General features: G+C 36.6%; 1 protein-coding gene across 11 annotated transcripts in view; it reads right to left on the bottom strand.

Moving 5' to 3' along the window:
• NBEA (neurobeachin) overlaps positions 1–17,246 on the bottom strand; it is a 678,500-nt gene that overhangs the window by 91,764 nt on the left and 569,490 nt on the right. For all 11 annotated transcript variants that reach the window (XM_013044893.2, XM_013044895.2, XM_045069766.1 and 8 more), the window contains 2 exons: positions 13,110–13,225; positions 2,299–2,411 (listed from right to left, as the gene is read on the bottom strand). In XM_013044893.2, the coding sequence (XP_012900347.2) occupies positions 2,299–2,411; positions 13,110–13,225 (229 nt within the window). The remainder of the gene's footprint in view (positions 1–2,298; positions 2,412–13,109; positions 13,226–17,246) is intronic.

The following is a 17,246-nucleotide window of genomic DNA, read 5'->3' as shown; positions in this document are numbered from 1 at the left end:
TGACAGTTTTTATCCTCACACTGATGAGTTAGTTTGGTTTTGTTTTATAACCAAAGATTATACCGTAACTTTGGCAAGTCATTTCAAAAATGTCTATCTTCAAACATTAAGATCCTAATATGAATATAACAGTATGTATTTGTCATCAATATTTGAAAGAGAATTCAAAATATATGACCTCTATCAATGATTTACATCATTTTTAAACATACAGTGTCGGTGTTCACTAGTATTGATAGGCTAAGCACTATCCCAAGTTCTTTACACTTTTTTTGTTTAGTTCTTATTAACTCATCAAATCCTCACAACAAGCCTATTATTATTGTCCCTATTTTACAGGTGAAGAAACTGAGGCAAAGAGACAATTAACCTTGTCTAAGACCCTGAAGCCAGTAAGTGGCACAATTAAGACTTGAACCCAGTCCATCCAGCTCGAGCGTTCTCATTCCTAACCACTACTTACTGCCTCTTATGTAGATCTCTCTATAAAATATTGGACCTTATTATTTTACTTTGCAGAGACTGGTTTTATGATTCAGATACTTTATAACTGGATTTGCTCCAGAGGGCAGACCCCATGAGTTACAGTGCTTCCATCTATCTACCTGGGCCTGAATCATTAATTACTTGTCCATGGTAAATGACACAAGATTTTTGTTCAGTTTATTTGAACTGGAAAAATTACTATATTTGAAAACCATATTGGAGTTCAGTTGCTCGTACTTTGTTTTCTCCCAGATATGGGACTCTCAGTAAGGTGTAGACTAACCGACCTCTTATGGCCCTTTTGTACCTGTAATATCATAAATAAAATTAGCAGTGAGCTAGCAACGGAGATTAGATAAGGAAGTCACATAAAATAACAGAACGAAAGAGTGAATGATAGATCAGGATATGCAAATATTAGTACACGGGCTTCAAAACGGGCTGAGAAATATTCCATGTGTAATACTAATAGCTAATAATCACGACGTGCTTCAATGCGCCAAGAACCATGTCACATTCTTGATGCACATGTCATTTGATTTTTGCAACTGTGTGGCTTAGGATAGTAGTGCTGTTCTCCTGTTACAAATGTGGAAATGCAGGCTAGGGAAAAGTGACTTCAGGTCACATAGCTAGTAAGCAGTGGAATACAAAACGTCAGCTTAGGTAGGTCTAGTTCTCAAAGGCAAGAGAGCAGGCAAGAGAAGGTGTGCTGAGTGAAAAACCATGTGCGGAATCATTTCTAAACCAGCTGCAATGGTTATGCTCTCAGCCCTCCCCCCGCCCAACCCAAACATTCACCCATACGCCTTGTATGGCCTTGTATGGCCACCAATATGTCCACCAAGTATGACAGAAAAGAGAATGAAGTGAGTTGGGAGAAATTGGAGGGGGAGACGAACCACGAGAGACTGTGGACTCTGAGAAACAAACTGGAGGTTTTGGAAGGGAGCGGTGTGGAGTATGGGTGAGCCTGGTGGTGGGTACTAAGGAGGGCACGTACTGCATGGAGCACTGGGTGTGGTGCATAAACAATGAATCTTGGAACACTGAAAAAATAAAATTTAAAAAGAATAAAATTCAGTGAATGGGGGCTGAGGCTTAAAATGGCTGAAGTATACATATTAAACTTAATGGTCTGGCTCTGACATCAGCTTAGGCTACAGAGAAGTTTTTGGGGGGCTCATTTCCTAATCCTTTACTGCACTTTCAATAATTAAGTACTCCACTTAAGTCTCCTCTGGACAAATGAAGTAAACTAATAGCAAATTTGCTTTTTATTCTTATCCCCCATTATGTAATTTTTATTTTGCCAATTTTAGGGCCAAATCTTCTCTCTTGTATCTTAACAGATCTGTGATGAATTATTGTGTCCTACTTTCTTTTCACTAGGATGTTCCCCTATGTAGTGTGTGTGTGTGTGTGTGTGTGTGTGTGTTATGGTCAAGATTACATGTCTTATCACCTAAGAAATATATCACAGAAATAATTTGCAACCACACCTTGTTCTAATTTCAGGTTTTTTACCTTGACCTTTACAACAAAGGATATCTGAGCAACCTCCCCTTACATCTGCTTTTTCTTAAATATGTATTGCATTTTCCCTATACTAGTACTCATTTATCTTCTTGTAGCTTAATACCTATGCTAAGAATTGATGAGATTTAGATGTTGACCACAAAATGAGAAGACCCAGGTTTTCTTTCTTATAAACATTAATTGGCTATATTGGATACATATACATACCTGGTAGAAATACTTTGAGAATAAAGTTTTATGAAGAAAATTGACTTCAATATATTTAAAAGTTACCTTTGATAGATCCCTGAAGTTTCCTGGAAGAGTCAAGTCCAATTCTTCTGATTCATAGTTTGTTAATACCCATGGAAACACGGGATATTGGTTCAGGTCATTATATGTCCGTCCTAGTAATAAAAAAGAGAAATGAAAATCTGTATATGCACTAAGTGCTTATGAATTGTTCTTGTTCTTATATAAGGAAACCATTGGATTTCAGAAGAGAATAATTATTTATTGAACTCATAAATTTGGTTTAATCAAAAGCAATCTAATAACAATGTATTTCAATTGAATTCACTCAATAATAGTTAAGACACAAGTAACTAGAACTACTTTCTAGAATATAGACTTGTGGTAGAGACTGAGAGCCGTTTATTGTAATTCGTTTCTCTTCTTGGTCTGGACCACATTTCTCAGCCTTCCTTACAAGCAGCTATAGGCATGGTATTCCGTTCTAATTGATAGAACCTGAGCAGAAGTTGTATGTCCCACTCCTGGTCCTGACCCATTGCAACCTGCCACCTGGGGACCTCCATTCTCTTTTCTGTGGATTCTGATGAAGACATTACCGGCATCTGAAAAACAGAGCTTCATTGGTGAAGACCCCCGAAAGTGATCACGGATGAGGGATCCTGCCGATCTGTACATCTTCAGGTTATGTGATGGTATTCTACTACAATGATTATATATCTAGAAGTTACATTGCCAGTGTAAAGAATATTATATGAGCTTATACCAAGAATTACAAAAATAAGAATAACTTGAGAATGTACAAGTTAACAAGTCATCTGAAGCCAATATGAAGAAGTTCAGAAGCAGATGTCTCGCGTATTGTCTTTTCACTCTTTTAGGTTGGTTCACACATTTTCTTTTTGTGTTATGTTGTTTCACTTCAGTGGAGAGTTGCTGTACCTTAGGTTGGGTTTGTTGTTTATTTTCTGATAGAATGACTTAAGAGGCTCAGGTAGGTTATGGAAGCACAGTGGGAAGGTAGAAAGTTTAGGAAGCACACGGCACTGGCTCACTCCCATAAACTGGTACTGGAATACATAGGGATGAAATTAAGAAAATCACTCTTAAAGAAACGGGGCCAAAGGAAACTTTTGTTGCACAAGTTTTTTGTTTTTTGTTTGTTTTTATTTTGTTTTGTTTTGTTTTTGCAAAAATATGTTATAATCTGATCATGGGTAACTTTCTAAATTCCCATTTGAATTCATACAAAAGGGCGATTTCCCCAGTATTTAATGATACAGATTTCACCTAGAATGAATGCTGTGGTGCCCACAACACACAGAGCCTAAGAGTAATATAGATATGCATACATGATCTCATTTGGCATCAAGAATTGTCATTAAATGACACCTACTTTTTGTAGCAATTGGTTAACGTGGTTGTATAATAGGAAAAAAACCAACCCTGATCCAAGGGAGAACTAAATCTGCTACTACAAGCATCAGATCAAATTCATTCATTCATTTCATAAACATTGTAGTGGGTGAATATTTTATCTGTTAATGATACATTAACATTTTATCCACATTTTATAACAAAGTAATATATTGCTTTAAATGTGTAAATTGATGGAGGTAACAGATAGAAAGCAAGACGTTCCTTCTACTTTGCACTTCCTGGACTGAGGTGAGAGGCAGGTTAGGGTCCCCTTTGTTCCCCCAGTACAGGGCTCATGCAGACACGACACAGGGGTTGCTGCTAATACACATCACTGTTTACTTGTCTGCTTCTGCATCACTCTGTGAATGCGTGAATGTAGAGTCTAGAGTTTTGTTTCATTTTTAATCTCAAACATACCATCTGCCAATAAATGTTTGTTGAAGGAATGGATACAGAGGTGATAAAAATGGGATAAGATGAACCAAATTTTAGGTGAACAAATAGCCAAGTGAAAAAAAGGAAAATTGCAGGCTGGTGTCTTTGGTGGATGAGGGCTATGTAGGGCGAGAACAGTATATATGAGAGAGAGTGACACTGTGAACCTGCATGATAAGCTAGAAGGAGACTCTGCAGCTAGACAGCTCAGCCAATGAATGCACCTGTTTTATAAGTCCACTATGAAGATTCAGCCTGATAAGAAAACACACAAGTTCGGAATCTTTATTAAGGTCTCGTGCATGAGAATGTTCTGGTAAAGCAGTATCACTGTAGAGTACAAAGTATAACATTCTAAAATTTGGAATGTATTATTGACAGCTACATATATGTCAGCCTAGGATGCTTGATGACTCTCGGCATTTTTTTTTCTATATGTGTATGGATACAGAGAGTCCAGATTGGCTAGGCAGAGCTATTTCTGGGATTCAAACTGGGCCCATGGCATTTTTAGGGCCCTGTCATTTTCTGGGTTACCATTCTACTTAAAAATCTGTAGGTTTTGGGGCACCTGGGTGGCTCAGTGGGTTAAAGCCTCTGCCTTCGGCTCAAGTCATGATCCCAGGGTCCTGGGATCAAGCCCCACAGTCAGGCTCTCTGTTCAGCAGGGAGCCTGCTTCCCTTCTCTCTCTCGCCTGCCTCTCTGCCTATTTGTGATCTCTGTCTGTCAAATAAATAAATAAAGTCTTAAAAAAAAATCTGCAGGTTTCAATGAAAAATAGGTCTTCCGGTAGGTAAGTGTATTTTTATAGAATAATGTTGTTATTATTTCTGTAACATATATTTATATTACTTATAGGAATAAAATAGTTGGAAATGAGATACCATAGTTTTTTAAAATTTTCTGATAAGGTTTAATTCCATATATACTAAGGGAAAAAACCTATCAAAATAAAATAAATAAAAAGCCCACTTATACTGTCTTAGTACTTAAATGTATCATATAACTACAAACAGCATAAAAATAAAGACCGTATTTGAAGACACCAGCTTCTTAAAAGAAGTGACTTTCTAATATAGGAAACAAGATAATGGTATTTCTGTAAAACAGGCCAAGAAAGAAACCATCATCTTTAAAACATACACACACAAAATTGATTGATGACATCAGTTACAGCTTATGGCAATTGCTCCGTCCTAGGTTTTTTGCAATTCACTTTTACTAATCTATGGAAGTTTCCTTAAAAATAAATTCTAACAAAAATTTAGCAATATTTAAATTACTAAAGTTGATAGTACATTCAAATTCTAATAAACAGAAGAAATTTTATCAATCAGTGTGCTTACATATAGCCAAACTTCTTTAAATAAAAATTTTCACATAAAACCTTTACTCCATGGATAGTCGATATAAATTTTTTATTTAAATTAAAAATGCACAATGTATTTAAAAATCACATGGAATGAAAAAGAATAAATGGCATTTCGGATTTTTAATTCAGGAATTAGCGTTGTTACTTAATTATTTTACTGAATATCTTTGTGAAATGAACAAAAAAACGACTGTTTACTAAATTAGGAAAAGAAGTGAAGTATTTCCAAAGTAATACCTGTTACTTGGAGGTACCTATTTATGAACTGTTCTGTTCTTTGTTTTTTTTTTTTGTTTTGTTTTATGGTTTTTTTTTTAAAGGATAATTTGAAGTTTAGTAAATAACCTTGTGCTATAATTGGTAGGGTTCTATCCTTTTCCAGCAGTGGTAAGTGGCGATTTTTTTTCTTTAACCTAACTATGCTTATAAGGTTTTATCTTAGAAGATGAATATTAAATATTGCAAGCCTATGACACTAATCTACTCAAACAATAAAAGTGAAGCACAGTAAATGAGATCTCAGAAACATTGGATCTGTTTCTTCATTTAAAAAAAAACTTTTTAATTAAACCATCCAATTTAATGTTTTTATATGGCACTTTAGTTTTGAAGGTAAAGTGATCTAGAGACAGCTGACAAAGAAATTATAACTGCAATTCCTTGGTGAAAATGTTAATGACAGCAAAGTATTGTTTAATTAGATGATTGCAGCATCTGGATTAACACTCTTTAAGAGCGATGTTCCTGTGCTTGTCTGCTTCTTCACACTTTACAGACATTTTGTCATCTCTAGGTCATTAGGAAAGAATTTTTAATGATTTTTCTAGAAGCAAGCAGTTCAAGTTACATCTAATTAGATGACAATAATAAGCCCAACACATGCAGTAGCTAAATATATACATAATTAACCAGGGAGGGCTTGTACATCACAGAGTAAAAAAGTGGAAAATGCTAAACAGGAGAAAAAGGTTGGGGTTGGGGAAGTTGTGCTGAATTCATTAGCTGATCATATGAAACACAACTCGAAAACCTTAATTCTCAGACCTAACAGAATCATTTATACAAAGCTATGTTAGCAATCACTCTGCTATTTTCATAAATGCAAGAATGCCAGATTTTAACGTCTTGTTCATGGCAGTATCTAATAAGGTATAAAATGAGGCATAGGTTGTATTTTTCAGCACACAATGAACAAAAATTGGGTCCACACCAGGAATTAGAGGTTGAAGCCACATTTTTATTTGAACTCTAAGCATCATTAAACTTCTTCTATGTGTAAAATAAGAAGAAGAAGAAGAAAAAAGAAAAGAAAAAAAATTATTCTACATAAATCTTCCAAAACTTAAGTTCTTTGAAAGTAAAAAAAGGCATGGGTTTCAAGAATAGTTACATAGATTATTCCAGAGTCCTGAGCTAGACTTTCATGCAGTTTTAAAAATCATGTCTTCCAAGAATATTTAATGAAATTGAAAAAGAAGAATCTGAACCTCTAAGTGTAGCAAGTTCCCAATGAGATAGGACACATAGAAAAAGGAGAAAAACCACCAACACTGTTAAATGGGATGTATACACTGCTAGGCTTATGAGTAAGTTAATCTTTTAATTACTCTACCCCATATTTCCAATTCTTTTTTCTTTTTTTTTTTTTTAAGATTTTATTTATTTATTTGACAGAGATCACAAGTAGGCAGAGAGGCAGACAGAGAGAGAGAGGAGGAAGCAGGCTCCTTGCTGAACAGAGAACCCGATGCGGGGCTCAATCCCAGGACCCTGGGATCATGACCTGAGCTGAAGGCAGAGGCTTTAACCCACTGAGCCACCCAGGTACCCCCATATTTCCAATTTTCTATAGTGAGTATTTATTAAATTTATAAGAAGGCCATAGAAATCAAAGGCCATGAAAATATGTATGGGCTTTTAGGTGTCTTGTAGAAACAGTATGTTCTCTGAATTTTTGATAAACTTCTTTTACTATGTAAAGTAGTTTTACAAAACTCACCTATATAAAATAAAATGTTTATTTATATGCAATTATGTAAATATACATATATCAGATGAGGGTATAAGAAAATTTAATAATGCATCAATACTAAGACACTGCTGTTATATGCTTTATACAGAGTCTCATTTTTAAAAACATCTAGAAAGAAGAACAGCAAAATAATGGAAGGCAAGAAATGAGGCATAAATATACTTTGTATTTTATGTTAAAATATATGTTAATATATTTTATGTTAAAATATATGTTAACATTTTATGTTAACATGTATTTTATGTTAAAATAATATTTTGGAGAAAAAGGAAGTCTGAAAGTGTAAGACAGGAACCAAATTTTTTTTTTTACAGAAAATGTAGATTTACTAAGTGACATTAGCCTGTATTTTTAAAAATGTGAAGCCAAGAAAGATTGTTTCCTCTTTCCAGATTCCCATTCTGTAACCCTTCTCTTTAATCCAGGAAATGTAAAGAATCTCTCATCTAGCAATTCTAGTAAATTCACATAATAGATCACACAATCAAGCACAACACTTGCAAAGCCTAAATATTAAATCAGTCCAATTTGAGGGATATTTACTTGGCAAAACTTCTTTTTTTTCCTCTGTAGCATTATCGTAATCTCATTAGAAAGATGAAAAACCGATATAAGGGGCGCCTGGGTGGCTCAGTCGTTAGGCATTTGCCTTCGGCTAAGGTCATGATCCCAGGGTCCTGGAATCAAGCCCTGCATCGGGCTTCCTGCTCAGCAGGGAGCCTTCTCCCTCTCCCACTCCCCCTGCTTGTGTTCTTTCTCTCACTGTCTCTCTCTCTCTGTGTCAAATAAATAAAATCTTAAAAAAAAAGAAAGAAAGAAAGAAAGGGAGGAAGGAAGGAAATGCTAAGGTCACATCACCATAAATGAATACAGACCTGTGATACATACAGTGCCATAGAAGGTGTGAGTGCTATAGAAGATTAATACGATTATCTTTAGGTATGTCTTCTAAAGAATATAGATACAGTGCAGTGGTCCTCAAAGTGGGGACCCTAGAACAGTGGCATCAGCATCACCTGGGGATTTGTCAGAAATTCAAATTCTTGAGCCCTACCCTCAACTACTGAGTCAGAACCTGTGGGCATGGGGCCCAACCATCCGAGCTGCAGCAAGCCCTCCAGGTGATTCTGGGAACCAGGAGTATCCTGGATGCCGGGTTGGTGACCATGTTGCAGTCTTGTGGCTGGTGATACTCAGCTAAGTTCTCCCCAGGAGTTGCCGTCGTCAGAAGAAAGCCCCCTCACCAGGGTCTGTCTCCTTCCCAGGAGCCTGCATCCAGTGACAGCAGTGTGGAGGAGGTAATGAAGGCCTGGCCCTCTTGTTTCAAGGCAAGACGACTCTGAAGAGATATCCTAGCTCCTGCATCCCTGTGGGACCTGCTGAGGCCTTTGCTGTACAACCCTGGGGTTCAGTTTCTCTTTAGTGAAGCTTCTCTATACAACCATCACCTAAACCCTTGGTGCTGGTGCGCAATACAAGATGGTACTCCTACTTAAAATTTCAAAATGACGGCCAGGGAAGAACTGGCAGGATATATCCACGGAGGGTTCCTTAGGATATTTACATTCATAACTCTTTCCAAGTGTCCTTCTATTTCTGTATCAAGGTTCATGTTGCCTGGATCATCATTAACGTAGACAAAATCCTTGAGATAATTCAAAGCCCAGCATTTCTACAAGGCTCCCCCTTGAGTAGATTGGCTCAGCCCATCTCCCAATTCTGTAAACTTTTAGGACAGTTAATGGCACATAACAGCGTGCCCTCTTGTACGTTCCAAATGTCTTTATATGCAAATATTGTTCTGATAATCAGGCCTTAAATGGCTAGGGCAATGGTGCTCAAACTGCATATGCATCAAAACCATCTAGAAGGCTTGCTGACGCACAGAGAGCTGGGCCCCACTCCCGGGGTTTCTGAGTCAGTAGGGTTGAGGAGGAGGCTGAGGACAAGTGACACTGACACTGCCGGTCAGGGCGCCACACCTGTAAACCAATGAACTAGAACACCGCACTGTGATTTCTACTTTTTGTATAATGACACTGTATACGGAGTCATGCACTTCTCTTTCCCTCTCTCTCTCATTCTCTTTTTGCCATACCTGCTACCACTACTCTAATCCAGCTCTTCACCCCACGTCTTCTTTTCTCTTGGAATGCTCTCTGTTGACTTTCCACTGAATTCTTTCTCATACTACATTTTCCAATTTAAACGTTGTCTATGAGAAGCTTTTCCTGATCTCTTACTTATAAGTAACGCCGTCTAGAACTGTGACTCCAAATGGCTTTGTAGATTCTCCCGTTCTAATAACGATCACTTCTCCTGGGATTGCTGGTGAGCACGGGTGTTTTGCTGACTACACTGCTCTCTCCAAAGGCAGAAACCATACTTTAGTTTTCCCTGCAGTGTCAGCACCCGAGTGTGTGTTCAGTAACTATTTACAAAAAGAACGGAATAAATTGACTTCGTATCTGGAGACCTGTCAAACTCTCCTATCAACAGCTCTCCCCAACTTTAGGCTATCTCATTTCTGGTTCAGGCCATACCCAGTTACCGGCTTAATTTTCCTAAAACTCCACCTGCATCCCCTTCCACTCCAAAATCACACTGACTCCTAAGATTCCAAGATCAGGCTCTTTACAATCTGGCTCTTCCTGATAGCTCCAATATTATCTGTTCTTATTCTCTGTTCCAGCCAAGATACTATTCTCATGTCCACTGAACACATCACATATCCCACTGGCAGAAATTTGTAAAGGTCTGCTCTTTTTTCCCTGCCCAGACAAACACATATTTAAAATTCCTCCACTCTACTTAGCTCTCACAGCATCCATTATTTACAGCTCTTATTCAGCACTTAATATCAGCTCTTAAAATGCTCTCTTATTTATGTATATTTCATTTACCCATCCAGTTGTAAGTGCTCTGCGTTCCTAGTCCCGATTTTATACTTCTTTTTAATCCACTGTCTACAACAGACAGGCTTTAATGTTTAGTTACAACCACTGTAAAGGAGAAGCCTATTAAAAGTCTTTTAAAAAAAAGCCAGTGGCCTCTACATTCTTTGTGTCATCAAATAAAACAGACCCCAATGATTCAAAAGAGAGTAAAATGGCACTTAAAAACCCCTATAACCTGCATGCTCTAGCTCCGAGACCCAAAGACCGTCTCAACCAGAAAAACAAGATGAAACAACAGTGTCTGTCTTGCCCAGGTGTAGCTTTCAGAAAGGATCACAATGTTATACCTCCCTCCACACTGCAATCTTTCCCAGCTTGACGGAGAAGCTCCCAGAAAGCAACAGGCTTGCGGCGGGCAGTGGCTGTAGTTGGTACTGTACCACACCGTAAAGTACATCAGACACCAGTAAAATGTAGTGGGGAAGGACAGAAACCAGGTGAGTCCTTTAATACAATGAACTGGACCACATTCCAACCAGAAAGACGGTGAGAATCCCACTTTGGACTAGCAGAATAGCTTAATATGAATGCCGGCTCCACTGGAAACTGAGCCATGAGTGAGTCTGACCCTCGTCTTCCAGTTTTACATACGACAGCTCCAAGCAGCTTGCACAGCCAAGGAAAAAAGCACATGACCATCTATGACACATGATAGACAATGAGCATTGCTATATTTCTCGAGGATAACACAAAAGCCTAACATATCGAATATGGAAAAATACTGCAGAAGACTGGAAAGAGAACATTATCCTAAAAATCAGGTTAAGTGCCATGTAGCTGAAAGTAATATACTGCACTACCAAGAAGAAAATTTAAATAGGGTTTGAAATCCTTCATAATATGCAAAATATATGGACTCCAAAAAGTAAGAGTTTAATAAGAACATGGATCCTGGGTAGTAAATCATATTGACAGAGGTAGGCAATGAATGAGGACTAAATTGAGTTAAAGTTGAGAATTCAATGTTGATTCGTTTTTTAGTTCAAAAAGAAGAGAAATATACTTTAGAGGGTTTAAAAAATTTAAACCTGTCTCTAGGAGAATAAATAACAAGATGTCTACATTCTAAATCACTAACAAAGTGGGCAAAAATGTATAAGCTAAAGAAAAACAAAATATAAAAACAAGGAAACATTTTAAAAACAATAATATAAAATGAGGTGATAGAAAACCAAACATACCACTTATTATGACAGAGGTGAACATATTAAATATGGTATGGAAAGACTGAAGTCTAAGACGGGGTCAAAACTTGACATTCCACCTGTGCTCTAGGACAAAGTTGGCACATCTGAGATTCTGTCTTTTTTCTCTTTGGCGCTGAAGCTTCTTTCTGCTACATTACGCTCTTAGCTGAATATGCTAATGAAGTTTTTTACATTTCGGATATTTAAGTTCACTTGATCCATGTAAGAAATGCTATTTAAACAGTATAACCCATTTCCTGTGTCTTTGAGGGAGTAAATAGGTTTCTTCAAGATATAAACATCATGCACACTGATATATATACACGTATATATACAAATATGTGATGGGAATATCATAAAGATACGTGTGTATATATATATGTGCATAAAATAAATACTAAATAAATACTAATAAATACTAAAATTAAAATTTATGCAATAATCCTTTGGTTGTACCTCTAGTTTCCTATTAGCAAAGGATTAACATTACAATGTTTTAAGTGATTAAAGTGCAAAACTATTTCCAACAACTCTTTTATTCCTTTTTGTTCACAAATTGCGTTCTCCTGCCTATCTAATACAAATCTATATCTCCCATATTTAATATGCATATCCCTAAAGCATCCATATTCACACATATATGATCGATTTAAAGAGTGCTATTACACACTTATCCTTTTAAGCCTTTATTCATAATAGAACAATAACCAAAGGGAAGCATGTGTATTTATGTAGTTACTTCAATTCATCTGCTTCCAAAAAGTTTTTGTAGAGCCTGATTTATAGAAGTAAACTTCTTGTAATTCAACAAGAAGGGCTTCTGGAGCTTAATTTAGGAAAAAAGAAAGAGGTACTTAAATCTCATAAACATGTTTAACCACTGACAGCCTGTGATTTAGCAGAAAAACAAAGCCACTGCCTTCTTCTAATTTACAAGCATGGCACTGCTGAGGTTGATGGCAGTTACTCATCATTTAGAAAGCCAATCTGATTTTATATTTTTATTTGAAGATTTTAAGAAAAAAAGATCCTGTAACCCAATCATGCCATAATCCAGGTGACATCTGTACTAGGCAGAATCCTGTTGTTATTCTCCTGTCTAGCTGCTATTGCTGAGAATGACAAAGTAGGGAAATTACATTTTCCCATTATTATTTCCAGACACTTTCTGGCAATGGTTTGTTGACTCTAATAAACCTTCAGACAAAGCTGTCAGCAAAGGAAATGGCAAAAGGAGAGCAAGGAAAAGCCTCTTCAACAACAAATGCATCTAAAACCTCAGTACCAGCCTGTGAAGTTTCTGATAACATTTAACATGAGTGCTTCAATATTTATTCTAATGCCGTATTTGAATTCCAAGGGAAAAAAATGTAGTACATCAAGTCATATTACTGATGATTTTGATGAACACAAACATATTATGAAATGAAAGAATGAGATGTCTTACCTGCTATAGTGTTAAGGAACATCAAATATTCGAAGTTGGAAATTTCCCTTCTTTGCCAGCGCTGAGTCATGTTGGAAGATTTATAAAGCTGTCGAGGAGTGGCCAGTGATATCCTCCTAGCAATTAAGCAAACCATAACAAATGTAGTCTCTTTTAAGTAATGACTTTTAAAAATCAATATTAACTAATACATTGGTTTAATATCAATCCATTTAAAGTAATTCATGGTTTATCCTTAGGCAAATTTAAAATACATCTTAATTGCAGATATTAGCAATCTTCAAAAATTCTACTATAGAAAAGATACATTTAGAGACTCAGGATAAACCACTATGAAAACACCTATTTGTATAATATGGCTGCAAATGGGTTTTTTATAAGTCAACAAGAATGAAAAGGTAAAACTACACTCAAGATAATTAAGCAGGTTTTCAACAGTACAGCAAATCTTTCCCATGCTAATAAGCTAAGTAGGTATAGGTAGTCAGGTACCATCTTACAAGCATTTGACTGAAACTTCATATAATCATGGCGGCCACTTTTACTCCTAACCACCGCCCCCCAACCCCCATACACAGAGTGTGCATCTGTGTACAGCCTCTACCCACACCACACATAGCCCTCTCATGATACAAACTACAAGCTGGGAACTTTGAAAACATGAATTCAGAAGGAGGGACACGGGAATAGCTTAAGGGAATAAAATTGGGACAGTTTGTGTAAATGATGAACGTTTTAAGGTTCACTGTGTTTATCTAAGAAATAATGAAAGTGAACTCTATTTGTAAAAGTATGATAAAGCTACTGAGTTTCTAGAATGATCATTACCTATGACAAAGGTTCCTAAACTTTTTCAGTTCATTAGACCCTTAGTGTGTCAGGAATTTTTCATGTTATCCTGAGGCCAGGAGAAACACCCAACAGTTCTGTTTATTAATTAGCTATATCTAAATAATACTTATGTCTTAACAACTCAGTAGCTGTTTGAAAACTCCTAAACTGAAAGAAAAACAATATTTTTACTTTATTCTTAAATAACCACAAATACTTACTAAAGGGCTGTGTGCCCCTGGTGGATACTGCAGAGCTTCTGAAGCCTCAGAGTCACATCAGGCCCCACCACCTTCACCCCTGCTCCACATGGAGTTTCATGCAGCTCTTGTTTCTTATCATAGCAACTCCCCAAAACTGGTTCACAAAGCTAAGACGTCACGGGAAAGAGTGCAGTGCTATCTAATGTTCAAATGTAGAACTAACTCCAGCTAATAGTCTGTGCATTGAGAGATGTTGCTGTGTTCCCTTGAAAAGGATGAATTGCCCTGCAGCACCCTGTGAATTCACGGTGACATCCCAGGCTTCCTTCATGCTCCGTTTGTGAACTGCAGACTTAAGACTATTTCTGTCTCATGTATTAGTATCAAATTTTTTATTCACATGGAATCCTAATAGGTACCCTCTTGTACATAGTAGGAGTTAAAATATGTGTTAGCTGAAGAAAAAGAGGGATGGAAAGGAACTTTTTATCTCAAATTCAAATCTGAATTAAGAATTTCAGAATCATTAGGTGTAACTTAATATTTAAAATATTGACATTTTTGCAGAATTTTCTTAGCAACATATATTTTGACTCCTACTGACTCCAAAGGAACTGTATGAGTTTAATGATTCACTTCAGTGCAATGTTAAATGGTATGTATGTTTCATACTTTAAGTCTAAAGTTCAGTACAGTCCTCAATTAATTTGCAATGATTTTCACAGTGCTTCCAGATTTTGATCCATACTGGTACCGATATTCAAAATCTTCCCAGCTATACTTCCACTCACATAACTATTTCATGTTACAAATTTTAGCCCTGATCCTGATGTTGTCATGGCAACATGCAAAGCTAGACTCTGAATTATCAAGGAATTAATAAGCTATGCTTAGTCCAATTTTCATTGTGCTACTATTATAATTGTATCCCTAGTCTAATTTGCACAGTATTACTATTATAATCATATTCTCACTATTCTGACTAAAATTTTTACCTGTGGCTAAAAGCAATGCATATAACAAAGTTTTGAATTCTTTTTGTTGACATTTTGAACCCAAACAATTAAAGAAGAAAATTGTTGATCTGGAAATAATTCTGACCATCAAAAACACCACCAGATCAAAAACCAAACAAATCCTATCAAGTATAAATAATGGAAATTATGGGGGAAAGTTATTATGTCATTCTTAGAGTATGTGACGGTGAGGAGGAATGTGGCCATGGGAAATGAATTGAGAAAAGCAGGTCAGGGGAAAGGATCAGATTTTCCTATTTAATGCTCCGTGTTTCCCACTATAAACTCATTGAGAGCGGAGCCTTGTTTTACTTATTGTTATATGCTGAGCATTTAGCAATGTTTAGTATATAGTGGGCTCTCGATACTACATGACTTGAATTACTTGTCACCCTGAAAGAAAATATGGCTGAAGAGAAAGGTGATGATAAAAAATTAAATAACTCAACCAGATGAAGAAGAAAAATGGAAAAGAGTAAATCAATAGGGCTTTCCCAAATAACCCATAATAACTTTAGATAGTAGAATGAGGATGGCTGGTATGTATTGGGGCTATAGTAGGATGCTTTTAGAAGCAGGGGATAAGGTGAAGACAAAATTGCCCTCCTGAGAATAAAAACTATTATGTACCATAACAAAAGGTGACCATTTAAAATCAGCAATCCTATGGATACAACCAGGTGTATCCTTAGTAAGTGAAGAATCTGATTAAATCCAAAGTTAATTGATTGTACCATCTGAATAGAAAAATACATTAACCAAATGCTAATAATCAACATGGAATCTAGAATATGGGCATATTTTTGCCAGTATTTTTCCATCATTGTGCAGGGGTGAAGGTGTTGTTCTTATGACCAACATGGGAAACTGTGACAGATGACACAGGATAGAAATTGAGAATGAGCTATGATTTTGGGCAAGATAAGTAACTTATCTGAATTAAAGTCTTCTTCTCTGTAAAATGGGATCTGAATCACATTGTTTTAGGAATGTGGTTGTTTTAAGAATTAAGGGCAAAGAGCTCCCTTTTGTCATATAAGGACATGGGGAGAAAATGGTCATCTGTGAACCAGAAAGTAGGTTCTAGTCAGACCCCAAAATTGCTGGCATCTTGATCTTAGACTTTCTAGCCTCCAGAATGTCAAGAAATTAGTTTTTATTGTTTATAAACCAAAAATGAAGAAAGAAAGAGAGAAAGGAAGGAAAGAAAGAATGAACAAAAAGCAACAATCTGATCTGCAATGTGATCTCTTTGAAGGGCTTGCCCAAGAAGTGGCTTAAATGATAAGCGAAGTCAATTATTCAAGCAGTATACCAGCCTTTGAATTTGGTAAACTTTTTTTTATTTATAAATCTTACAGACTTAGTTTAGAGTAAGCTCCCTAGAGTCTGATAAACTCTGTTTAAACTGCTAAAATCCAATGTCAAGAAAACAAAACAGACAATGAAGCTCTTGGTGATTCTACCATGATACTCTCAGCTGGGAGGCTTCCACTGGTAGGATCCAGACATCGTCCCTTCTCTTTGACAATTCTCTAACTATAACAGGACTTACATATCACACACACACACGTGTTTATGGGAATGTGTGCATAGATCTATTTACCTACCCTCCTACCCACCTCCCAACTTATCTATATCTGTGTGTACGTGTTGCATATACGTGTACAGAGTGTATGTGTTAATAGTTTATAAAATGTCTTCACTTTATGATCTCAAGACATTCATAAAACATCTCTTTTCAGGGATACCGTCTCCATTTTATAGCAGATGAAACTGTCATTCCTCTTGCCCAGTGTTCTTCATCCTTTCCACTAATATGAATTGAGTTCCTCCTAAGTACCAGGCTCTGTTAGTGTTACCTAGACAGTAAGGGGCAGGACTCAGCCTAGATTCAGTGTTTCTCCTTCCCCCATCTACTGCTTCTAAGGCTATATATCATAGGAAATACGTAAAATTGAACTTCGAGAGTATCATTAGGAAACTAAGAATGAGTCGAGGAGAGGGGAACAAAGGACCAGAGGGGTTTAAGATAGAATGGTTGTTTGAAGCCACAGCAAACCCCAAACTACTAACCATCTATTTTG

The sequence above is a fragment of the Mustela putorius genome, unplaced genomic scaffold (genome assembly GCF_011764305.1).
Source record: "Mustela putorius furo isolate JIRA1106 unplaced genomic scaffold, ASM1176430v1.1 tig00003942_pilon_pilon_pilon, whole genome shotgun sequence".
In the NCBI taxonomy this organism is placed as follows: domain Eukaryota; kingdom Metazoa; phylum Chordata; class Mammalia; order Carnivora; family Mustelidae; genus Mustela; species Mustela putorius.
The sequence above is the reverse complement of the archived record's forward strand: the minus strand, read 5'-3'. Positions and strand labels throughout refer to the sequence as shown.